The sequence below is a fragment of the Petromyzon marinus genome (genome assembly GCF_048934315.1).
Source record: "Petromyzon marinus isolate PM22_M1 ecotype Great Lakes invasive population chromosome 83 unlocalized genomic scaffold, UKy_Petmar_22M1.pri1.0 chr83_unloc.3, whole genome shotgun sequence".
In the NCBI taxonomy this organism is placed as follows: Eukaryota; Metazoa; Chordata; class Hyperoartia; order Petromyzontiformes; family Petromyzontidae; genus Petromyzon; species Petromyzon marinus.
In genome coordinates, this window is record NW_027422636.1 from 479112 (window position 1) to 504531 (window position 25420).

Here is a 25420-nt window from a genome sequence, read left to right on the forward strand (position 1 = left end):
GCGAATTCGGTCAGAGACATGTCGCTTTGTCTCCCCGATATAGCAGTTACCGCAGGTACAACTCAATTTATAAACCCCGGGGTACTGTAAGGCAGGAATGACATCCTTCACGGATGGGATCAGATCACGAATTTTGTGTACTGTATTGAACCGGACCTGGATCTTGTGTTTGTTTAGAATTTTGGATATATTTTTAGTAATGCCTGCTATATATGGTAGTGTGATGGTTTTGACCGGAGTGTTTAATTTTTACCTACGTGATTTTACCGAATAGAACCAAAGAGTATGGATCTTTGCAGTCACAAAAGCTTTAAATCTAGAACCCATAGACTCACCACGCAGAGACCCACAGACTCATCACACAGAGACCCATAGACTCACCACACAGAGACCCACAGACTCATCACACAGAGACCCACAGACTCACCACACAGAGGCCCATAGACTCACCACACAAGACTCACCACATAGACTCACCACACAGAGACCCACAGACTCACCACACAGAGGCCCATAGACTCACCACACAAGACTCACCACATAGACTCACCACACAGAGACCCATAGACTCACCACACAGAGACCCACAGACTCACCACCACACAGAGACCCACAGACTCACCACACAGAGACCCACAGACTCACCACACAGAGGCCCATAGACTCACCACACAGAGACCCATAAACTCACCACACAGAGACCCATAAACTCACCACACAGAGACCCATAGACTCACCACACAGAGACCCACAGACTCACCACACAGAGACCCACAGACTCACCACACACAGAGACCCACAGACTCACCACACAGAGACCCACAGACTCATCACACAGAGACCCACAGACTGACCACACAGAGACCCACAGACTCACCACACAGAGACCCATAGACTCACCACACAGAGACCCACAGACTCACCACACGCTCACCACACAGACTAACCACACAGAGACCCACATCATCACCACAAAGACCTATAGACTCACCACACAGACTCACCATGCAGACTCGCCAGACAGAGACCCACAGACTCACCACACAGAGACCCATAGACTCTTTGGTTCTATTGGGTAAAGTCACCACGTAGGTAAAAAATAAAACAAAAATCACGACGTTTCGGCCACAACACAAGCGGCCTTCACCAGGTGAAGGGACCAGGCTGTCTCGAGGACAGCGCTGGAGTGAAACACAGCCAAGCTCAGACCGCGACCTTTAAGCTGTGTGAGAGTACTCAAGGTGCCTTGACAAAGGAATTAGCGTAAAAATTAGCATTTGATTGGCCGACTTAGCATGATGAACGGTGTAGAGGTGGTGTACATGCGGGTGAACATGCCGGTTGGCGAGGGGGGGAGGGGGAGTTTACATATTGATGGGGTGAAAAGGGAATTTTTAAGAGCTGCGAAAGTTTGGGGTACCACTAACTTGAAAAATATACTGTACCGTTGAAAATTAGTTAAATGTTTGGTTCGATTTAGAACATCTTTCCAATGGTTGCTTAATTTGAAACCATCTTCTTGGTTGAAATTGTGTCCGTGTTTGTAGATCTGAATTGCCTCGTGAACAAATCTCTGATAAAAACCCGTGGGTTTGCAAAGGACCTTGGTATCGGAGAAAATTATATCGTGATCACCCACAGCGTTGTAACAGTGATCAGCCACGGCAGAAGAATTCGTTCTGCCGTGTTTCAAATCTGATTTGTGCTCGCGAATTCGGTCAGAGACATGTCGCTTTGTCTCCCCGATATAGCAGTTACCGCAGGTACAACTCAATTTATAAACCCCGGGGTACTGTAAGGCAGGAATGACATCCTTCACGGATGGGATCAGATCACGAATTTTGTGTACTGTATTGAACCGGACCTGGATCTTGTGTTTGTTTAGAATTTTGGATATATTTTTAGTAATGCCTGCTATATATGGTAGTGTGATGGTTTTGACCGGAGTGTTTAATTTTTACCTACGTGATTTTACCGAATAGAACCAAAGAGTATGGATCTTTGCAGTCACAAAAGCTTTAAATCTAGAACCCATAGACTCACCACGCAGAGACCCACAGACTCATCACACAGAGACCCATAGACTCACCACACAGAGACCCACAGACTCATCACACAGAGACCCACAGACTCACCACACAGAGACCCATAGACTCACCACGCAGAGACCCACAGACTCACCACGCAGAGACCCACAGACTCACCACACAGAGACCCATAGACTCACCACGCAGAGACCCACAGACTCACCACGCAGAGACCCACAGACTCATCACACAGAGACCCACAGACTCACCACGCAGAGACCCATAGACTCACCACGCAGAGACCCACAGACTCATCACACAGAGACCCATAGACTCACCACACAGAGACCCACAGACTCACCACACAGAGACCCAGACTCACCACACAGAGACCCACAGACTCACCACACAGAAACCCACAGACTCACCACACAGAGACCCATAGACTCATCACACAGAGACCCACAGACTCGCCACGCAGGGAGTGTTGATTCTGTAGCCCACCCTCTGCTAACATTCACCCACCCAGGCCACACAGCGCGGCCAGGGAACCGGCCATTGTGAACCCTGTCGGGACCACGCCAACACAAACACTGGCAGGGCACTACGCAAGCCAAGGGTCCATCACAGGGTTCACGATGGCCGTGTGGGAGACGCTGAGACCCTGGGGTCAGGGTTCAAGCCCTGGGTCTGGGTGTCTCTCTCTCAGGGGGTTCACGATGGCCGTCTGGGAGACGCTGAGACCCTGGGGTCAGGGTTCAAGCCCTGGGTCTGGGTGTCTCTCTCTCTCTCAGGGGGTTCACAGTGGCCGTGTGGGAGACGCTGAGACCCTGGGGTCAGGGTTCAAGCCCTGGATCTGGGTGTCTCTCTCTCAGGGGGTTCACAGTGGCCGTGTGGGAGACGCTGAGACCCTGGGGTCAGGGTTCAAGCCCTGGGTCTGGGTGTCTCTCTCTCTCTCTCAGAGGGGTCACAGTGGCCATGTGGGAGACGCTGAGACCCTGGGGTCAGGGTTCAAGCCCTGGGTCTGAGTGTCTCTCTCTCTCTCAGGGGGTTCACAGTGGCCGTGTGGGAGACGCTCAGACCCTGGGGTCAGGGTTCAAGCCCTGGGTCTGGGTGTCTCTCTCTCAGGGGGTTCACGGTGGCCGTGTGGGAGACGCCGAGACCCCTGGGGTCAGGGTTCAAGCCCTGGGTCTGGGTGTCTCTCTCTCTCTCTTTCTCTGAGACAGACAGCGAGTGAGAGAGTGACAATCAGAGAGACGGAAAGACGATGCACTTTCCACGGCGCCTACCTTGTGGACGAACGGCTCGCTCAGACGCACATCCCGTCGGGCGAGCTCGGAACGTCGACCGTGGCGGGGCTGTCAGCAAAGTAACAAACAAGAGCTACGTCTCATTCTTGGTGCTTTCGGCAAAAGTCACGTACAAGGGAAAACAAGAAAATAATAAAAATCCGAAACAATAATATTCATCTTCTTTGGTTCTTTCGGTAAAGTCACCACCACCACGTAGAATGATAATAAAATAATAAATTGATAAAATAAAATAACACAATAATATTCTCACGACGTTTCGGCCACAACACAAGCGGCCTTCATCAGGTGAAGGGACGAGACTGTCTGGTAGGACAGCGCTGGAGTGAAAGAGCCACGTTCAGATCACGACCTTTAAGCTGTGTGAGAGGAAACAAAGCGCCTTGACAAAGGAATTAGCATATAATTTAGCATTGAAATGGCTCATTGAAATAGCTAAGTTAAAGTATACACATCCACAGAGGCACCCCTTGACAAAGGAATTAGCATATAATTTAGCATTGAAATGGCTGAGTGATTAGCTTGTGACTGGTCACAGAAATGGCTATGTTAAAAGTTAAAGGATACACATCCGCAGAGGCACCCCTTGACAAAGGAATTAGCATAGAATTTAGCATTGAAATAGCTAAGTTAAAGCATACCCATCCGCAGAGGCACCCCTTGACAAAGGAATTAGCATAGAATTTAGCATTGAAATAGCTGAGTGATTAGCTTGTAACTGGTCACAGAAATAGCTATGTTAAAGTCAGAGCATACACATTCACCGAGGCACTTAGTACAAATCAAACAAGAGAATTTAGCACTCCAGCGCTGTCCTACCAGACAGTCTCGTCCCTTCACCTGATGAAGGCCGCTTGAGTTGTGGCCGAAACGTCGTGTTAGAATATTATTGTGTTATTTTATTTTATCAATTTATTATTTTATTCTCATTCTACGTGGTGGTGGTGACTTTACCAAAAGAACCAAAGAAGATGAATCATTGCAGTCACGAAAGCTTTAACTCGAAATAAAAATCTTACGACGTCATGAACATTGTACGTGCGAAAACCTGATGATGGACTGCTTGTGTCGCGGTCGAGACGTCGCGAGAATTTTATCGATTTTATATTTTTATCATTTCATTGTTTCCCCCTCCACGTGGCGACTTTACCGAAAGAACCGAGAACGTGAATGCCCGCGGTCTCGAAAGCTTTAAATCAAAAGACACGTCTTCAAAGTGCGGACGACCTTACAACCGTGGGCACGTGGAAGAGCCGATAGCCTCCAGGGCTTCCGAGGCAGAGAGAGAGAGAGGGAGGAGAGGGCTCGATAGGACTGTAAATGTGGTTCGTGGGTTTGTGCTCACGACAGTGTCAAGCCTAACGTAAAACCATAAATCCCGCGTCCCATTACCCCCGCCACTCTGTGTGTGTGTGCGCCAAGGGAGAGCGGGTGGGTGGTGAGTGGGTGGTGAGTAGGGGTGGTGAGTGGGTGGTGAGTGGGTGGTGAGTAGGGTGGTGAGTGGGTGATTGAGAGTGAGTGGGTGGTGAGTGTGAGTGGGTGGTGAGTGGGTGATTGAGAGTGAGTGGGTGATGAGTGGGTGATTGAGAGTGAGTGGGTGATGAGTAGGGTGGTGAGTGTAAGTGGGTGGTGAGTGGGTGGGTGGTGAGTGGGTGGTGAGTGGGTGGTGAGTGAGTGGTGAGTGAGTGGGTGATTGAGAGTGAGTGGGTGGTGAGTGGGTGATTGCGAGTGGGTGGTGAGTGGGTGGTGAGTGGGTGATTGAGAGTTAGTGGGTGGTGAGTGGGTGGTGAGTGGGTGGTGAGTGGGTGATTGAGAGTGAGTGGGTTGTGAGTGGGTGATGAGTTGGTGATTGAGAGTGAGTGGGTGGTGAGTGGGTGGTGAGTGAGTGAGTGGGTGGTGAGTGGGTGGTGTGTGGGTGATTGAGAGTGAGTGGGAGGTGAGTAGGGTGGTGAGTGTGAGTGGGTGGTGAGTGGGTGATTGAGAGTGGGTGGTGAGTGGGTGGTGAGTGAGTGGTGAGTGAGTGGGTGGTGAGTGAGTGGGTGGTGAGTGGGTGATGAGTGGGTGGTGAGTGGGTGGTGAGTGGGTGATTGAGAGTGAGTGGGTGGTGAGTGGGTGGTGAGTGGGTGGTGAGTGAGTGGGTGGTGAGTGGGTGGTGAGTGGGTGATTGAGAGTGAGTGGGTGGTGAGTGGGTGGTGAGTGGGTGGTGAGTGGGAGTGGGTGGTGAGCGTGAGTGGGTGGTGAGTGGGTGGTGAGTGGGTGGTGAGTGGGTGATTGAGAGTGAGTGGGTGGTGAGTGGGTAGTGAGTGGGTGGTGAGTGGGTGGTGAGTGTGAGTGGGTGGTGAGCGTGAGTGGGTGGTGAGTGGGTGGTGAGTGGGTGATTGAGAGTGAGTGGGTGGTGAGTGGGTGGTGAGTGGGTGATTGAGAGTGAGTGGGTGGTGAGTGGGTGGTGAGTGGGTGATTGAGAGTGAGTGGGTGGTGAGTGGGTGATTGAGAGTGAGTGGGTGGTGAGTGGGTGGTGAGTGGGTGATTGGGAGTGAGTGGGTGGTGAGTGGGTGGTGAGTGGGTGATTGAGAGTGAGTGGGTGGTGATTGGGTGGTGAGTGGGTGATTTAGAGTGAGTGGGTGGTGAGTGGGTGGTGAGTGGGTGATTGAGAGTGAGTGGGTGGTGAGTGGGTGGCGAGTGGGTGGTGAGTGGTGGATTGAGAGTGAGTGGGTGGTGAGTGGGTGATTGAGAGTGAGTGGGTGGTGATTGGGTGGTGAGTGGGTGATTGAGTGAGTGGGTGGTGAGTGGGTGATTGAAATTGATTGGGTGATCAGTGGGTGGTGAGTGGGTGGTGAGTGGGTGGTGAGTGGGTGGTGAGTGGGTGCTGAGTGGGTGATTGAGAGTGAGTGGGTGGTGAGTGGGTGGTGAGTGGGCGATTGAGAGTGAGTGGGTGGTGAGTAGGTGGTGAGTGGGTGGGTGATTGAGAGTGAGTGGGTGGTGAGTGGGTGGTGAGTGGGTGATTGAGAGTGAGTGGGTGGTGAGTGCGTGATGAGTGGGTGATTGAGAGTGAGTGGGTGGTGAGTGCGTGATGAGTGGGTCATGAGTGGGCGATTGAGAGTGAGTGGGTGGTGAGTGAGAGTGGGCGGTGAGTGGGTGATTGAGAGTGAGTGGGTGGTGAGTGGGTGATTGAGAGTGAGTGGGTGGTGAATGGGTGGCGAGTGGGTGGTGAGTGGGTGATTGAGAGTGAGTGGGTGGTGAGTGGGTGGTGAGTGGGTGATTGAGAGTGAGTGGGTGGTGAGTGGGTGGTGAGTGGGTGATTGAGAGTGAGTGGGTGGTGAGTGGGTGGTGAGTGGGTGGTGAGTGGGCGATTGAGAGTGGGTGAGTGGATGGTGAGTGGGTGGTGAGTGGGTGATTGAGAGTGAGTGGGTGGTGAGTGGGTGGTGAGTGGGTGGTGAGTGAGAGTGGGTGATTGAGAGTTAGTGGGTGGTGTGAGTGAGTGGTTGGCGAGTGTGAGAGGGTGGTGATTGGGTGGTGAGTGTGAGTGAGTGGGTGGTGAGTGGGTGGTGATTGGGTGGTGAGTGGGTGATTGAGAGTGATTGGGTGGTGAGTGGGTGGTGATTGGGTGGTGAGTGGGTGAATGAGTGAGTGGGTGGTGAGTGGGTGGTGAGTGGGTGATTGAGAGTGAGTGGGTGGTGAGTGGGTGGTGAGTGGGTGGTGAGTGGGTGGTGAGTGGGTGATTGAGAGTGAGTGGGTGGTGAGTGGGTGGTGAGTGGGTGGTGATTGAGAGTGAGTGGGTGGTGAGTGGGTGGTGAGTGGGTGATTGAGAGTGAGCGGGTGGTGAATTGGTGGTGAGTGGGAGTGGGTGGTGAGCGTGAGTGGGTGGTGAGTGGGTGATTGAGAGTAAGTGCGTGAGTGGGTGGTGAGTGGGTGCTGAGTGGGTGATTGAGAGTGAATGGGTGGTGAGTGGGTGGTGAGTGGGTGATTGAGAGTGAGTGGGTGGTGAGTGGGTGGTGAGTGGGTGATTGAGAGTGAGTGGGTGGTGAGTGGGTGGTGAGTGGGTGATTGAGAGTGAGTGGGTGGTGAGTGGGTGATTGAGAGTAAGTGGGTGGTGAGTGGGTGGTGAGTGGGTGATTGAGAGTGAGTGGGTGGTGAGTGGGTGGTGTGAGTGAGTGGGTGGTGAGTGGGTGGTGATTGGGTGGTGAGTGGGTGGTGAGTGGGTGATTGAGAGTGAGTGGGTGGTGAGTGCGAGTGGGTGGTGAGTGGGTGGTGAGTGGGTGGTGAGTGGGTGATTGAGAGTGAGTGGGTGGTGAGTGGGTGGTGAGTGGGTGATTGAGAGTGAGTGGGTGGTGAGTGGGTGGTGAGTGGGTGATTGAGAGTGAGTAGGTGGTGAGTGGGTGGTGAGTGGGTGGTGAGTGGGCGATTGAGAGTGAGTGGGTGGTGAGTGGGTGGTGAGTGGGTGATTGAGAGTGAGTGGGTGGTGAGTGGGTGATGAGTGGGTGATTGAGAGTGAGTGGGTGGTGAGCGGGTGGTGAGTGGGTGGTGAGTGGGAGTGGGTGGTGAGCGTGAGTGGGTGGTGAGCGTGAGTGGGTGGTGAGTGGGTGATTGAGAGTAAGTGCGTGGTGAGTGGGTGGTGAGTGGGTGCTGAGTGGGTGATTGAGAGGGAGTGGGTGGTGAGTGGGTGGTGAGTGGGTGATTGAGAGTGAGTGGGTGGTGAGTGGGTGGTGAGTGGGTGGTGAGTGGGTGATTGAGAGAGAGTGGGTGGTGAGTGGGTGATTGAGAGTGAGTGGGTGGTGAGTGGGTGGTGAGTGGGCGATTGAGAGTGAGTGGGTGAGTGGGTGGTGAGTGGGTGGTGATTGAGAGTGAGTGGGTGGTGAGTGGGTGGTGAGTGGGTGGTGAGTGAGAGTGGGTGAGAGTTAGTGGGTGGTGTGAGTGAGTGGTTGGCGAGTGTGGGTGGGTGGTGATTGGGTGGTGAGTGTGAGAGAGTGGGTGGTGAGTGGGTGGTGATTGGGTGGTGAGTGGGTGATTGAGTGAGTGGGTGGTGAGTGGGTGATTGAGAGTGAGTGGGTGGTGAGTGGGTGGTGAGTGGGTGATTGAGAGTGAGTGGGTGGTGAGTGGGTGGTGAGTGGGTGATTGAGAGTGAGTGGGTGGTGAGTGGGTGGTGAGTGGGTGGTGAGTGGGTGATTGAGAGTGAGTGGGTGGTGAGTGGGTGGTGAGTAGGTGGTGAGTGGGTGATTGAGAGTGAGTGGGTGGTGAGTGGGTGGTGAGTGGGTGATTGAGAGTGAGTGGGTGGTGAGTGGGTGGTGAGTGGGTGATTGAGAGTGAGTGGGTGGTGAGTGGGTGGTGAGTGGGTGATTGAGAGTGAGTGGGTGGTGAGTGGGTGGTGAGTGGGTGGTGAGTGGGTGATTGAGAGTGAGTGGGTGGTGAGTGGGTGGTGAGTGGGTGATTGAGAGTGAGTGGGTGGTGAGTGGGTGGTGAGTGGGTGATTGAGAGTGAGTGGGTGGTGAGTAGGTGGTGAGTGGGTGGTGAGTGGGTGATTGAGAGTGAGTGGGTGGTGAGTTGGTGGTGAATGGGTGATTGAGAGTGAGTGGGTGGTGAGTGTGAGTGAGTGGGTGGGTGAGTTGGTGATTGAGAGTGAGTGGGTGGTGTGAGTGCGGTGGTGAGTGTAAACGGGTGGTGAGTGTGAGTGGGTGATTGAGAGTGGGTGGTGAGTGTGAGTGAGTGTGAGTGAGTGTGTGTGTAGCGAGTGCGGTAGTGTGAGTGAGTGCGAGTGAGTGCGGTGGTGTGAGAGAGTTGAGCAGAGTGTGGTGGTGTGAGTGAATGAGTGTGAGTGAGTGAGTGCGGTGGTGTGAGTGAGTGTGTGAGCGTGTGAGTAGTGAGTGTGAGTGAGTTTGAGTGAGTGAGTGTGAGAGTGAGTGACTGAGAGTGAGTGAGTGTGAGTGGGTGAGTGTGATTGGGTGAATGAGTGAGTGTGAGTGGGTGAGTGTGAGTGGGTGAGTGTGAGTGGGCGAGCGTGAGTGGGTGAGTGTGAGTGAGTGGGTGAGTGTGAGTGAGTGGGTGAGTGTGTGAGTGAGTGGGTGAGTGTGAGTGAGTGTGAGTGGGTGAGTGGGTGAGTGTGAGTGGGTGAGTGTGAGTGGGTGAGTGTGAGTGAGTGGGTGAGTGTGAGTGGGTGAGTGTGAGTGAGTGTGAGTGAGTGGGTGAGTGTGAGGAGTTTGTGTTTCTCCCCGCTCTGCTCACTGAGTGACCGAGTTGAGGTGCAGTCCTCCTCCTGAGGTTGAGTGAGTGAGTCTCACCAATGCTGCACCTCTAACTCCAGCGAGGCCACGCCCACTCATACGGGGCCACGCCCATTCCCGTGTGGCCACTCCCACTCATTCAGCAGCCACACCCCACACGCACGGCAGCCACGCCCACTCCCGCGGGGCCACGCAAAATCTCCACGGGGCAACGCCCACTCATACGGCGGCCACGCCCACTCCTACGGACGCCACGCGCACGACTACGGGGGAGGGGCACGCCCACTGATACGGATTACCGCCTACTCCTACGAGACCACGCCCATTCACATGGGACCACGCCCACTACCGTGGCGTCACGCCCACTCACGCGGAGCAACACGCACCGCCAAAAGCTCCATTGGATGCTTAAGGGTACACGGAGACGCCCACATCTAAACTAGACCACGCCCCACCCAAGGGGGACGCCCATGCGTATTAAGCCACGCCCACTCCATCATGCATGCTCAGTGTCAGTGTTCGTGTGTCAGTGTTAGTGTGTGTCAGTGTGTTAGTGTCAGTGTGTCAGGGCTAGAGTCAGTGTGTCAGTGTTAGTGTGTGTCAGTGTCAGTGTGTCAGTGTTAGTGTGTGTTAGAAGCAGTGTGTTAGTGTCAGTGTTCGTGTCAGTGTGTCAGGGCTAGAGTCAGTGTGTCAGTGTGTCAGTGTTAGTGTGTCAGTGTTAGTGTGTGTCAGTGTTAGTGTCAGTGTGTCAGTGTTAGTGTCAGTGTGTCAGTGTCAGTGTGTCAGTGTTAGTGTGTGTCAGTGTTAGTGTCAGTGTGTCAGTGTTAGTGTCAGTGTGTCAGGGCTAGAGTCAGTGTGTCAGTGTGTCAGGGCTAGAGTCAGTGTGTCAGTGTTAGTGTCAGTGTGTCAGTGTGTCAGGGCTAGAGTCAGTGTGTCAGTGTGTCAGTGTTAGTGTGTCAGTGTTAGTGTGTGTCAGTGTTAGTGTCAGTGTGTCAGTGTTAGTGTCAGTGTGTCAGGGCTAGAGTCAGTGTGTCAGGGCTAGAGTCAGTGTGTCAGGGCTAGAGTCAGTGTGTCAGTGTGTTAGGGCTAGAGTCAGTGTGTCAGTGTGTCAGGGCTAGCGACAGTGTGTCAGTGTGTCAGGGCTAGAGTCAGTGTGTCAGTGTGTCAGGGCTAGTGTCAGTGTGTCAGTGTTAGTGTGTCAGTGTGTCAGTGTTAGTGTGTCAGTGTGTCAGTGTCAGTGTGTCAGGGCTAGAGTCAGTGTGTCAGTGTGTCAGTGTCAGTGTGTCAGGGCTAGAGTCAGTGTGTCAGTGTGTCAGTGTTAGTGTGTCAGTGTCAGTGTGTCAGTGTTAGTGTTAGTGTGTCAGTGTGTCAGGGCTAGAGTCAGTGTGTCAGGGCTAGAGTCAGTGTGTCAGTGTTAGTGTGTCAGTGTGTCAGTGTCAGTGTGTCAGGGCTAGAGTCAGTGTGTCAGTGTGTCAGTGTTAGTGTGTCAGTGTCAGTGTGTCAGTGTTAGTGTGTCAGTGTCAGTGTGTCAGGGCTAGAGTCAGTGTGTCAGGGCTAGAGTCAGTGTGTCAGTGTTAGTGTGTCAGTGTGTCAGTGTGTCAGTGTTAGTGTGTTAGTGTGTCAGTGTCAGTGTTAGTGTCAGTGTGTTAGTGTCAGTGTGTTAGTGTCAGTGTGTCAGTGTGTCAGTGTGTCAGTGTTAGTGTGTTAGTGTGTCAGTGTCAGTGTGTCAGTGTGTCAGGGCTAGAGTCAGTGTGTCAGTGTCAGTGTGTCAGTGCTAGAGTCAGTGTGTCAGTGTCAGTGTGTCAGTGTTAGTGTGTTAGTGTGTCAGTGTCAGTGTGTCAGTGTGTCAGGGCTAGAGTCAGTGTGTCAGTGTCAGTGTGTCAGGGCTAGAGTCAGTGTGTCAGGGCTAGAGTCAGTGTGTCAGTGTCAGTGTGTCAGGGCTAGAGTCAGTGTGTCAGTGTCAGTGAGTCAGGGCTAGAGTCAGCACAGCAGGTTGGCACAGTAGGGGGCACAGGTGGTGCATCAGCCAGTCATCTCAGTCAGTCGACCCATGGCACCTGGGTCTGCCCCGTGACCTCCTGCCAGCGGGCGTTCGACACTTCACGTGGCCTCAGGGTGCACATAGCCTGGCACAAGCGTCGTGGTGACGTCACCGCCACTTAGTGGCGAATGGCGGTTGTTGTTGTCTGTCTGTGTCTGTCTGTGTGTCTGTGTTAGTGTCTGTGTTAGTGTCTGTGTTAGTGTCTGTGGGTGTGTGTCTGTGTGTGTCTGTGTGTGTCTGTGTTAGTGTCTGTGTGTGTCTGTGTTAGTGTGTGTGTCTGTGTGTGTCTGTGTGTCTGTGTGTTAGTGTCTGTGTGTGTGTCTGTGTGTGTGTGTCTGTGTGTGTCTGTGTGTGTGTGTGTGTCTGTGTTAGGCTGTGTGTGTCTGTGTTAGTCTGTGTGTGTGTTTGTGTGTGTCTGTGTGTGTGTGTCTGTGTGTGTGCTCTCTCTCTCGTAGTTTAACACGAGGCCATAAACCACCGGCACCTCACTTAGCGCGACACTAATGCCAATGTTGTAAATTAAACACAACACGCACACACTCGCTCGCTTACACAACACTCACAAAGTACAACGAGCCCCCGTATAGCCTGAACAGACTGTTGGGGCAAGTGCTGTTCGCGAGCGCCTACGAAGGCTACCGACCCTGTGGCACACACAGAGGGGGTGGGTGGCCAGCACCACCACGCCCGTCCTGCCTTCTTTAGACTCACCACACAGAGACCCATAGACTCACCCCACAGACACCCATACCACACACAAACCCACAGACTCACCACACACAAACCCACAGACTCACCACACACAAACCCACAGATTCACCACACACAAACCCACAGACTCACCACACACAAACCCACAGACTCACCACACACAAACCCACAGACTCACCACACAGATACCCATAGACTCACCACACAGACACCCATAGACTCACCACACAGAGACTCAGACTCACCACACACAAACCAACAGACTCACCACGCAGATACCCATAGACTCACCACACAGATACCCATAGACTCACCACACAGACCCACGGACTCACCACACAGAAACCCATAGACTCACCACACAGATACCCATAGACTCACCCCACAGACACCCATACTCACCACGCAGATACCCATAGACTCACCACACAGAGACCCAGAGACTCACCACACAGATACCCATAGACTCACCACACAGAGACCCATAGACTCACCACACAGATACCCATAGACTCACCACACAGAGACCCATAGACTGACTACACAGAGACCCACAGACTCACCACACAGAAACCCATAGACTCACCACACAGATACCCATAGACTCACCCCACAGACACCCATACTCACCACGCAGATACCCATAGACTCACCACACAGAGACCCATAGACTGACTACACAGAGACACAGACTCACCACACACAAACCCACACTCACCACGCAGATACCCATAGACTCACCACACAGAGACCCATAGACTGACTACACAGAGACCCACAGACTCACCACACAGAAACCCATAGACTCACCACACAGATACCCATAGACTCACCCCACAGACACCCATACTCACCACGCAGATACCCATAGACTCACCACACAGAGACCCATAGACTCACCACACAGAGACCCATAGACTGACTACACAGAGACACAGACTCACCACACACAAACCCACAGACTCACCACACACAAACCCACAGACTCACCACACACAAACCCACAGATTCACCACGCAGACACCCACAGACTCACCACACACAAACCCACAGACTCACCACACACAAACCCACAGACTCACCACACACAAACCCACAGACTCACCACACAGATACCCATAGACTCACCACACAGACACCCATAGACTCACCACACAGAGACTCAGACTCACCACACACAAACCAACAGACTCACCACGCAGATACCCATAGACTCACCACACAGATACCCATAGACTCACCACACAGAGACCCACAGACTCACCACACAGAAACCCATAGACTCACCACACAGATACCCATAGACTCACCCCACAGACACCCATACTCACCACGCAGATACCCATAGACTCACCACACAGAGACCCAGAGACTCACCAAACAGATACCCATAGACTCACCACACAGATACCCATAGACTGACTACACAGAGACCCACAGACTCACCACACAGAAACCCATAGACTCACCACACAGATACCCATAGACTCACCCCACAGACACCCATACTCACCACGCAGATACCCATAGACTCACCACACAGAGACCCATAGACTGACTACACAGAGACACAGACTCACCACACACAAACCCACACTCACCACGCAGATACCCATAGACTCACCACACAGAGACCCATAGACTGACTACACAGAGACCCACAGACTCACCACACAGAAACCCATAGACTCACCACACAGATACCCATAGACTCACCCCACAGACACCCATACTCACCACGCAGATACCCATAGACTCACCACACAGAGACCCATAGACTCACCACACAGAGACCCATAGACTGACTACACAGATACCCACAGACTCACCCCACAGACTCACCACACAGATACCCAGAGACTCATCAGTGGGCGTGACGGTCGCTAGGCGCCGGTTGCTAGGCGCCGGTTGCTAGGTGGTGGTCGCTAGGCACTCGGCGCCGGTCGTGAGGCTGCGGTTGCTAGGCCCTGGTCGCTAGGCACCGGTTGCTAGGCCCTGGTCGCTAGGCACCGGTTGCTAGGCACCGGTCGCTAGGTGCTGGGTGACGCTGGAGCGGAGGACGGGAGGGAGGGAGAAGTCTCTGGCAGGGACCTCTCTGACAGGGACCTCTCTGCCAGGGACCTCTCTGTCAGGGACCTCTCTGACAGGGACCTCACTGTCAGGGACCTCACTGTCAGGGACCTCTCTGACAGGGACCTCTCTGCCAGGGACCTCTCTGTCAGGGACCTCTCTGACAGGGACCTCACTGTCAGGGACCTCACTGTCAGGGACCTCTCTGACAGGGACCTCTCTGCCAGGGACCTCTCTGCCAGGGACCTCTCTGGCAGGGACCTCTCTGTCAGGGACCTCTCTGACAGGGACCTCTCTGTCAGGGACCTCTCTGTCAGGGACCTCTCTGACAGGGACCTCACTGTCAGGGACCTCTCTGACAGGGACCTCTCTGCCAGGGACCTCTCTGCCAGGGACCTCTCTGGCAGGGACCTCTCTGTCAGGGACCTCTCTGACAGGGACCTCTCTGTCAGGGACCTCTCTGTCAGGGACCTCTCTGACAGGGACCTCTCTGACAGGGAACTCTCTGACAGGGACCTCTCTGACAGGGACCTCTCTGACAGGGACCTCTCTGACAGGGACCTCTCTGGCAGGGACCTCTCTGACAGGGACCTCTCTGACAGGGACCTCTCTGACAGGGACCTCTCTGACAGGGACCTCTCTGACAGGGACCTCTCTGACAGGGACCTCTCTGTCAGGGACCTCTCTGACAGGGACCTCTCTGACAGGGACCTCTCTGACAGGGACCTCTCTGTCAGGGACCTCTCTGTCAGGGACCTCTCTGCCAGGGACCTCTCTGCCAGGGACCTCTCTGTCAGGGACCTCTCTGACAGGGACCTCACTGTCAGGGACCTCTCTGCCAGGGACCTCTCTGCCAGGGACCTCTCTGGCAGGGACCTCTCTGTCAGGGACCTCTCTGACAGGGACCTCTCTGTCAGGGACCTCTCTGTCAGGGACCTCTCTGACAGGGACCTCTCTGACAGGGAACTCTCTGACAGGGACCTCTCTGACAGGGACCTCTCTGACAGGGACCTCTCTGACAGGGACCTCTCTGACAGGGACCTCTCTGACAGGGACCTCTCTGACAGGGACCTCTCTGACAGGGACCTCTCTGACAGGGACCTCTCTGGCAGGGACCTCTCTGACAGGGACCTCTCTGACAGGGACCTCTCTGACAGGGACCTCTCTGACAGGGACCTCTCTGACAGGGACCTCTCTGGCAGGGACCTCTCTGACAGGGACCTCTCTGACAGGGACCTCTCTGACAGGGACCACTCTGACAGGGACCTCTCTGACAGGGACCTCTCTGACAGGGACCTCTCTGACAGGGACCTCTCTGACAGGGACCTCTCTGACAGGGACCTCTCTGACAGGGACCTCTCTGACAGGGACCTCTCTGACAGGGACCTCTCTGGCAGGGACCTCTCTGACAGGGACCTCTCTGACAGGGACCTCTCTGACAGGGACCTCTCTGGCAGGGACCTCTCTGACAGGGACCTCTCTGACAGGGACCACTCTGACAGGGACCACTCTGACAGGGACCTCTCTGACAGGGACCTCTCTGTCAGGGACCTCTCTGTCAGGGACCTCTCTGACAGGGACCTCTCTGACAGGGACCTCTCTGACAGGGACCTCTCTGACAGGGACCTCTCTGACAGGGACCTCTCTGACAGGGACCTCTCTGACAGGGACCTCTCTGGCAGGGACCTCTCTGACAGGGACCTCTCTGACAGGGACCTCTCTGACAGGGACCTCTCTGGCAGGGACCTCTCTGACAGGGACCTCTCTGACAGGGACCTCTCTGACAGGGACCTCTCTGACAGGGACCTCTCTGACAGGGACCTCTCTGACAGGGACCTCTCTGACAGGGACCTCTCTGACAGGGACCTCTCTGACAGGGACCTCTCTGACAGGGACCTCTCTGTCAGGGACCTCTCTGTCGGGGACCTCTCTGGCAGGGACCTCTCTGACAGGGACCTCTCTGGCAGGGACCTCTCTGACAGGGACCTCTCTGACAGGGACCTCTCTGACAGGGACCTCTCTGACAGGGACCTCTCTGCCAGGGACCTCTCTGACAGGGACCTCTCTGACAGGGACCACTCTGACAGGGACCTCTCTGACAGGGACCTCTCTGACAGGGACCTCTCTGCCAGGGACCTCTCTGACAGGGACCTCTCTGACAGGGACCACTCTGACAGGGACCTCTCTGGCAGGGACCTCTCTGACAGGGACCTCTCTGACAGGGACCTCTCTGACAGGGACCTCTCTGCCAGGGACCTCTCTGACAGGGACCTCTCTGACAGGGACCACTCTGACAGGGACCTCTCTGACAGGGACCTCTCTGACAGGGACCTCTCTGCCAGGGACCTCTCTGACAGGGACCTCTCTGACAGGGACCTCACTGTCAGGGACCTCTCTGTCGGGGACCTCTCTGGCAGGGACCTCTCTGACAGGGACCTCTCTGGCAGGGACCTCTCTGTCAGGGACCTCTCTGTCGGGGACCTCTCTGGCAGGGACCTCTCTGACAGGGACCTCTCTGGCAGGGACCTCTCTGACAGGGACCTCTCTGACAGGGACCTCTCTGACAGGGACCTCTCTGACAGGGACCTCTCTGCCAGGGACCTCTCTGACAGGGACCTCTCTGACAGGGACCACTCTGACAGGGACCTCTCTGACAGGGACCTCTCTGACAGGGACCTCTCTGCCAGGGACCTCTCTGACAGGGACCTCTCTGACAGGGACCACTCTGACAGGGACCTCTCTGGCAGGGACCTCTCTGACAGGGACCTCTCTGACAGGGACCTCTCTGACAGGGACCTCTCTGCCAGGGACCTCTCTGACAGGGACCTCTCTGACAGGGACCACTCTGACAGGGACCTCTCTGACAGGGACCTCTCTGACAGGGACCTCTCTGCCAGGGACCTCTCTGACAGGGACCTCTCTGACAGGGACCACTCTGACAGGGACCTCTCTGACAGGGACCTCTCTGTCAGGGACCTCTCTGACAGGGACCACTCTGACGGACTCTGCAGCACAGAGGCAGAGTTTGGCCCGCAGAGTGGGAAGGGTTTGGGAACGACAGAGAGAATTGTGGTGCGAGTGTGCGGCTTTGTGTGTGTGGGTGTGTGTGTGTGGCAGTGTGTATGTGTGTGGCAGTGTGTGTGTGGGTGTGTGTGGCAGTGTGTGTGTGGGTGTGTGTGGCAGTGTGTGTGTGTGGGTGTGTGTGGCAGTGTGTGTGTGTGGTTGTGTGTGGCAGTGTGTGTGTGTGGGTGGGTGTGTGTGGGTGTGTGTGTGTGGCAGTGTGTGTGTGGGTGTGTGTGGCAGTGTGTGTGTGGGTGTGTGTGGGTGTGTGTGTGTGGCAGTGTGTGTGTGTGTGGGTGTGTGTGGCAGTGTGTGTGTGTGGTTGTGTGTGGGTGTGTGTGGCAGTGTGTGTGTGTGGGTGGGTGTGTGTGGGTGTGTGTGTGTGGCAGTGTGTGTGTGGGTGTGTGTGGCAGTGTGTGTGTGTGGGTGGGTGTGTGTGGGTGTGTGTGTGTGGCAGTGTGTGTGTGTGGGTGTGTGTGCGGCTTTGTGGGTGTGTGTGTGTGTGTGGGTGTGTGTGGCAGTGTGTGTGGGTGGGTGTGTGTGGGTGTGTGTGTGTGGCAGTGTGTGTGTGTGGGTGTGTGTGCGGCTTTGTGGGTGTGTGTGTGTGGGTGTGTGTGTATGGGGGTGTGTGGGGGTGTGTGGGGGTGTGTGGGGGTGTGTGGGGGGTGTGTGGGGGTGTGTGTGGGTGTGTGTGCGGCTTTGTGGGTGTGTGTGGGTGTGTGGGTGTGTGTGGGTGTGTGTGGGTGTGCGTGGGTGTGTGTGCGGCTTTGTGGGTGTGTGTGTGGGTGTGTGTGTGGGTGTGGCTTTGTGGGTGTGTGTGTGTGGGTGTGCGTGGGTGTGCGTGGGTGTGTGTGCGGCTTTGTGTGTGCGGCTTTGTGGGTGTGTGTGTGGGTGTGTGTGTGGGTGTGTGTGTGGGTGTGCGTGGGTGTGTGCGGCTTTGTGGGTGTGTGTGGGTGTGTGAGTGGGTGTGTGTGGGTGTGTGTGTGTGGGTGTGTGACGGTGTGTGTGTGTCTGTGACTGTGTGTTGTGGGGAGCGATAGTGTAGTAGCGGTTAGCGCGCTGCGCTATGAACCTGGCGACCCGGGTTCGATTCCCGCTCACGGCCAACACCACTGACGATTATCTGAACCGGTCCCGGGCCTCCCCTAGGTCGACTCAGCCTCAAAATGAGTACCTGGTGCGGTGTGTAAACATCGCCACTAGGGAGACAAAGGCGGTCGAGCGTGGTGCTGGCCACCCACCCCCTCGTGTACCGTTCCGGCCTTCATAGGTGCTCGCTAACAGCACTTGCCCCTACAGTCTGTTACAGGCTATATGGGAGATCTTTGTCTTTATCTTTGTGTGTGTGTGGGTGGCAGAGTGTGTGTGTGTGGGTGTGTGTGGGTGTGTGTGGGTGTGTGTGGGGGTGTGTGTGGGTGTGTGTGGGTGTGTGTGGGGGTGTGTGTGGGTGTGTGTGTGTCAGTGTGTGTGGCAGTGTGTGTGGCAGTGTGTGTGGGTGTGTGTGTGTCTGTGTGTGAGTGTGTGTGTCCGGCAAAACAACCCCCTACCTCCTCGTGGTGCCGGACGAGCAACTCTGTCGTGGACAGTGCTGTGGGGGGAGGACCAGTTCCGATTGGCTCCTCCACTCATGGCGTCTGTGACCACCACAGGAGCTAAACGGGGGCTCTGGACGGGTGCGAGGGGCTGGTAACCCCTCCACCTTCAATTAATTACCACTAAACTACGAATACAAAATTTAACTAATAAGCTTGTGCCGGAGGCCCCGGGGGGACAGGCGTCTATGACGTCTCCTGGCAAAACCCCATTTGGCGGAGCCAGGAGATTGAATCTCTACCCTCGGGGCTCCTCCAGAAACAACGAAAAGCCATTACGGATGGTCACGTGGAATTTTCGAACGCTCACTGCGGAGGAGAGGCTGCCACTCCTCTGTCGGGAGCTGGACCGGTACCGCCTGGATCTCTGTGGCATTCAGGAGGTCCGGTGGACCAGTTCTGGCTCCTGCCACCATGAGGGGTGGACAGTCCTCTACTCGGGGCAGCAGACTGCCAAACAACAGGGTGTGGCTCTTCTTTTGAACAAAAGAATGAAGGGGGCGTGGGAGCGTGGCGGTGAGGTGTGGGAAGCTGTAAGCCCCAGGCTACTTTGGGCTCGCCTTCCCATCAACCAGAGGCGAGGAGTGGTGGTCGTGGTTACTTATGCCCCCACCGAAGACAAACATCCGTGGAGGGATGCAGGCAAAGCCGATGAGTCAGATGCCTTCTATGACCTCCTGTCACAGGTGCTGGCTAAAGTGGCCCCTCGGGATAGAGTCATCATGTTGGGTGACTTCAATGCCCGAGTTGGTCATGATGCTGGCACCTGGTCTGGAGTGATTGGAGGGCATGGGCCGGATCAGCTCAATAACAACGGTAGGAGGCTGCTAGATTTTTGTGCAGCCCATGGGCTTGTAATTACCAACACTCTGTTCCGGCATCGGCGCATCCACACAACATGATGGATACATGCCGGGTCCAAGCAAGAACATCTGCTGGACTACATAGTGACGGACCAGCAGATGCGAGCCCATGTCCTTGACACCAGGACCTACCGTGGAGCTGATCTGCCCTCTGACCATCGACTTGTCATCTGTAAGATGCGCCTGCCATTCTTCCGCTCCGGTGGGGGGTGTATACCCAGGACCCCATTCCAACCAAAAGTGGCCTGGTCTCAGTTATCTGATGAAAGTTGCAAGCGAGAATTTCATCATCGCTTGCGGCTGGGGTTGGCATCGTCCCCCACTCCTCCTGATGTCGAGGGTAAATGGGCGAGGTTTAGGACTGACTCATGCAGCTGCAATGGCTGCTTTGGGTACGCGGTCCAGACCTCCCCAGAGACCCTGGCTGACAGAGGAGGTGTTCAGGATGGTTGAGAAAAAGCGACAGGCCCACTGTCATCTGCTACAGAATCCCACGTCAGAGAATGAGGAGGCATACCGCAGCCTTCGCTCGGAGGTTCAGAGAGCCGTGAGGCGCTGCAAGGATGGGTGGTGGTCGCGGGTTGCTGAGGAGATGGAGTCTGCCTCAGTGGCCTGTGATCACAAATCCATATTTAACTCCATCAAAAAAGTAACCTGCAGCACCACGTCTATTACCATCATTAGGGGAAAGAACGGTGATCCAATCTCTGACCCCCAGGAACAGGTTTGCAGATTTCCTGAGCATTTCTGTGAGGTCCTGGGGGAGGGGGAATCCCTCAGCCTGGAAAACATCGTGGCACAAAGTGAGGATGACCCTGCTGAGGCTGCGGTGCCTCAAATATTGGAAGAAGTCACCCCCTGTGAGTGGCTGGCTGAGGTGCCATCTGTTGAGGAAGTACTGAAGGCGATCCGGAGTCTGAGACCAGGAAAGGCAGCGGGCAGAGATGATCTCCCAAGCGAAATGCTGAGGGAGGGTGGCGTTTGTGCACAGACTGCCCTATATGACATCATAACAACAGTCTGGACCACTGGACGGGTTCCATAGGATTGGAAGGATGCCCTGGTGGTCCCCCTCTTTAAGAAGGGGGACCACACAGACTGTAACAACTACAGGGGCATCTCATTCCTCAGTGTGCCGGGAAAGGTCCTGGCAAGGATTATTCAACATCGCCTTGCAAGGCACGCTGAGAAGAGGCTTGCGGAGCCCCAATGCGGTTTCAGGAAAGGGCGGTCCTGCACAGATGCTATTTTTTCTGTCCGTCTGCTACAGCAGAGGTGTAGGGAATTCCAGCAAGACCTACATCTCTGCTTTCTTGACCTGGTCAAAGCCTATGATACCATCAGTAGGCCTGGGCTCTGGGTTGTTCTTCGTGCTTTTGGAGCACCTGACCCTCTGCTCACGATCATTAAGGACCTTCATGAGGGTGAGCGGGCCCGGGTAAAACTACGTGGCCGGGAGTCAGAGCCATTCCCTGTACACCTTGGGGTGCGACAGGGATGTCCTCTGGCTCCCACATTATTTAACATCTATTTTGACCACGTAGTTCATGAAGCGTTCAATAGCTGTACTGGGGGAATCTCCATTTGGTACAGATATAATGGGAGGCTGATCGATGCCCGGGTGCGGCCAAGGGATGGCTCCCTATTGCTCAACCACGTTATGTATGCCGATGATTTGGTAATAGCTGCTCATTCAGAGGAGTTGGAGACGCTGCTGCAGAGACTGGAGCGTGCTACTAAGAGATGGGGCCTTACCATCAGCCCCACCAAAACTAAGCACCTGCCTGGGTATTTTGTACCATCGGACACTCCACCCCCACAACTCCCAATCGGTGATGGGGCAGTTGTGGAGAGAGTGGAGAGTTTCCCATACCTGGGGAGTGTGCTTATGACCGGCTCCAGTTTAACAACAGAGGTCTCACTCCGAATCAGTCGAGCGGCAATATCTTTTCATCGGTTGCGTAACGCTGTGTGGACGCTACCTGGTCTGTTGCTCCGCACTAAGCTTCAGGTCTTCTCGGCCACGGTCATTCCTTCCCTTCTCTACACTTGCGAAACGTGGACCCCCCTAATGGAACATATTCGCTGGTTAGAAACATTTAGGCTGGCCTGCCTACGATCCATCCTTGGTTTAACCATGCTGGATTGTGTGAGGAGCTCACAAATCCTTGAAAGATCTGGGCACGGTCCCATCAGTGAGCTCCTCCGGCAGGCAAGGCTGCGTTGGCTGGGTCATGTCGCCCGCATGCCCAGCCACCGCATGCCGAAACAGCTTTTGTTCGGCCAGATTGAGGGGGCAAAACGGGCGCGGCACAGGCTAGGGAAGAGATGGAGTGATGTGGTACAGGAGGACGTGGAGTTGAGTGGACTTGCCTATGACTGGTACCAGCGGTGTCAAGATCGGCCTCTGTGGAGGAGGCTCGTGAAGGATGCTACTGGGCAGTTGGAGGCAGCCGCCCTTCAACAACAACGGAGGGCGGAGGAGCGACGCTCACAACAACGAGCGGAGCGCCGGGTGGCTAAAGCACAGCAGGTTGGCACAGTAGGGGGCACAGGTGGTGCATCAGCCAGTCATCTCAGTCAGTCGACCCGTGGCACCTGGGTCTGCCCCGTGACCTCCTGCCAGCGGGCGTTCGACACTTCACATGGCCTCAAGGTGCACATAGCCTGGCACAAGCGTCGTGGTAATGTCACCGCCACTTAGTGGCGAATGGCGGTTGTTGTTGTGTGTCTGTGTAGCGGTGGTTAGCGCTACGCTGCACTACGAACCTGTCGACCCGAGTTCAATTCCCGCTCACTGCCAACACCACCACAGTGACGATTATCTGAACCGGTCCTGGGCCTCCCCTAGGTCGACTCAGCCTCAAATGAGTACCTGGTGCAGTTGTGTGCAGTAAACATCGCCACTGGGGAGACAAAGGCGGCCGGCGTGGTGGTACTAGCCACCCACCCCCTCTGTGTGTGCCACAGTGCTGGTAGCCTTCATAGGCGCTGCTACTGGCTAAAAGCACTTGACCCAACGATCTGGTAAGGCAGTATGGGGGTTCTGTATCTGTGTCTTGTTTTGATGCTGCTGATGATGATACTGCTGATGCTACTGCTGATGTTACATCTACTGCTGCTGATGCTACTGCTGATGTTACATCTACTGCTGCTGATGCTACTGCTGATGTTACAGCCACTGCTACTGCTAACATATCCTGCTGCTGGTAATGCTACTGCTGCTGATAATGCTACTGCTGCTGATGCCACTGCTGATGTTACATGTACTGCTGCTAATGCTACTGATGTTACATCTACTGCTGCTGATGCCACTGCTGATGTTACATCTACTGCTGCTGATGCTACTGCTGATGTTACATCTACTGCTGCTGATGCCACTGCTGATGTTACATCTACTGCTGCTGATGCTACTGCTGATGTTACATCTACTGCTGCTGATGCTACTGCTGATGTTACATCTACTGCTGCTGATGCTACTGCTGATGTTACAGCCACTGCTACTGCTAACATATCCTGCTGCTGGTAATGCTACTGCTGCTGATAATGCTACTGCTGCTGATGCCACTGCTGATGTTACATCTACTGCTGCTAATGCTACTGCTGATGTTACATCTACTGCTGCTGATGCCACTGCTGATGTTACATCTACTGCTGCTGATGCTACTGCTGATGTTACATGTGCTGCTGCTGATGCCACTGCTGATGTTACATCTACTGCTGCTGATGTTACTGCTGCTGATGATACTGCTGATGCTACTGCTGTTACATTTACTGCTATTGCTGATACATCTACTGATGCTGATGATACTGCTGCTGCTGATGATGTTATTGCTGATGATGTTACTGCTGATGATGTTACATCTACTGCTTTTGCTGATACATCTACGGATTCTGATGATACTGCTGCTGATGCTACTGCTGATGATGCTACTGCTGATGATGCTACTGCTGCTACTGCTGATGATGTTACATCTACTACTGCTGCTGCTGATGTTGCTGATAATGATGTTAATACCACTCCCCCTGCTGCTGATGATGATGTTGTTAATACCACTGCCCCTGCTGATGCTGCTGATGATGCTGCTGCTGATGATGATTCTGCTGATGATGTTGCTGATGCTGCTGATGATGCTGATGCTGCTGCTGCTACTCCTGATGATGATGGTGCTGACGATGATGCTGCTGATGATGCTGCTGATGCTGATGATGCTGCTGATGCTGATGGTGCTGCTGTTGCTACTCCTGATGATGATGCTGCTGCTACTCCTGATGATGATGCTGCTGATGATGGTGCTGACGATGATGGTGCTGACGATGATGCTGCTGATGCTCATGATGCTGCTGATGCTGATGCTACTACTGCTGCTGATGGTGCTGCTGATGCTACTCCTGATGATGATGCTTCTGCTACTCCTGATGATGATGCTGCTGATGATGATGCTGCTGATGATGGTGCTGCTGATGATGATGCTGCTGATGATGGTGCTGCTGATGATGATGGTGCTGACGATGGTGCTAATGATGCTGCTGCTAATGGTGCTGCTGCTGCTGCTACTCCTGATGATGATGCTGCTGCTACTCCTGATGATGATGCTGCTGATGATGATGCTGCTGATGATGGTGCTGCTGATGATGATGCTGCTGATGATGATGCTGCTGATGATGATGCTGCTGATGATGCTGCTGATGATGGTGCTAATGATGCTGCTGCTAATGGTGCTGCTGCTGCTGTTACTCCTGATGATGATGCTGCTAGTCCTGATGCTACTGCGGCTGATGATGGTGCTGCTGATGATGCTGCTGATGATGCTGCTGCTGCTGATGATGGTGCTGCTGATGATGCTGCTGCTGGACTCTGGGGAGGAAGTCCGCTCTCTCCCGGCCCTCCTCAGTGGCACCGCAGCGTCTCCACCCACCCCCACCCACGCCAGGCTCAGTCATTCACGCAGTCAACTCTGAGTGGTGGGGGGAGTGGTGGGGGGGGGGGTGGTGGTGGGGGGGGAGTGGTGGAGGGAGTGGTGGAGGGGGGGTGGTGGGGGGGGGTGGTGGGGGGAGTGGTGGAGGGGAGTGGTGGGGGGTAGTGGGGGGAGTGGTGGTGAGGGGAAGGAGTTAACCCCCTTAATGCAATCCTGAGTGGTGGGGGGAGTGGTGGGGGGATAGTGGGGGGTGTGGGGGGGAGTGGTGGTGGTAGTGGTGGGGGGTTGGGGGAGTTAACCCCCCTAATGCGACCCTGAGTGGTGGGGGGAGTGGTGGTGGGGGGGGGTAGTGGGGGGTTGGGGGAGTTAACCCCCCTAATGCGACCCTGAGTGGTGGGGGGAGTGGTGGGGGGGGGTAGTGGGGGGTGTGGGGGGGTAACCCCCCTAATGCAACCCTGAGTGGCTCTCCCACTCGGTCACTCACACAGACAAAGCTCCCCCCAGGTAGCCTCTAGCAGTGCTGCAGGGGCAAGTGCTGTCAGTAGGAGCAGCGCCTATGAAGGTTACCGGCACTGTGGCTGGGCGGCCAGCACCCAGGCCCGGCCGCCTTTG

At 54.9% G+C, this 25420-nt stretch overlaps 2 protein-coding genes across 29 annotated transcripts in view; both read right to left on the reverse strand.

Moving 5' to 3' along the window:
* The window catches only part of LOC116936810 (gamma-adducin-like), a 145534-nt gene that overhangs the window by 113493 nt on the left and 6621 nt on the right, over nt 1-25420 (reverse strand). For 22 of the 28 annotated variants that reach the window (XR_012931730.1, XR_012931728.1, XR_012931729.1 and 19 more), the window contains exons 1-2: nt 9554-9615; nt 3317-3385 (exon numbers count right to left, since the gene is read on the reverse strand). The exons of 3 other annotated variants lie outside the window; for them this stretch is intronic. The gene's annotated coding sequence lies outside the window, so the exon portion shown is untranslated. Of the gene's footprint in view, nt 1-3316; nt 3386-9553; nt 9616-25420 lie in introns of those variants that run through there. 3 more of the 28 variants (XR_012931714.1, XR_012931711.1, XR_012931726.1) reach the window with 2 other exon arrangements.
* LOC142908395 (uncharacterized) lies at nt 14335-18045 on the reverse strand (the record flags this gene model as incomplete). The annotated part of the gene is made up of 3 exons (XM_076059005.1): nt 14335-15609; nt 15679-16525; nt 17051-18045. Coding segments are annotated over 3 exons (3117 nt in total), but the record flags the coding sequence as incomplete, so codon positions are not given.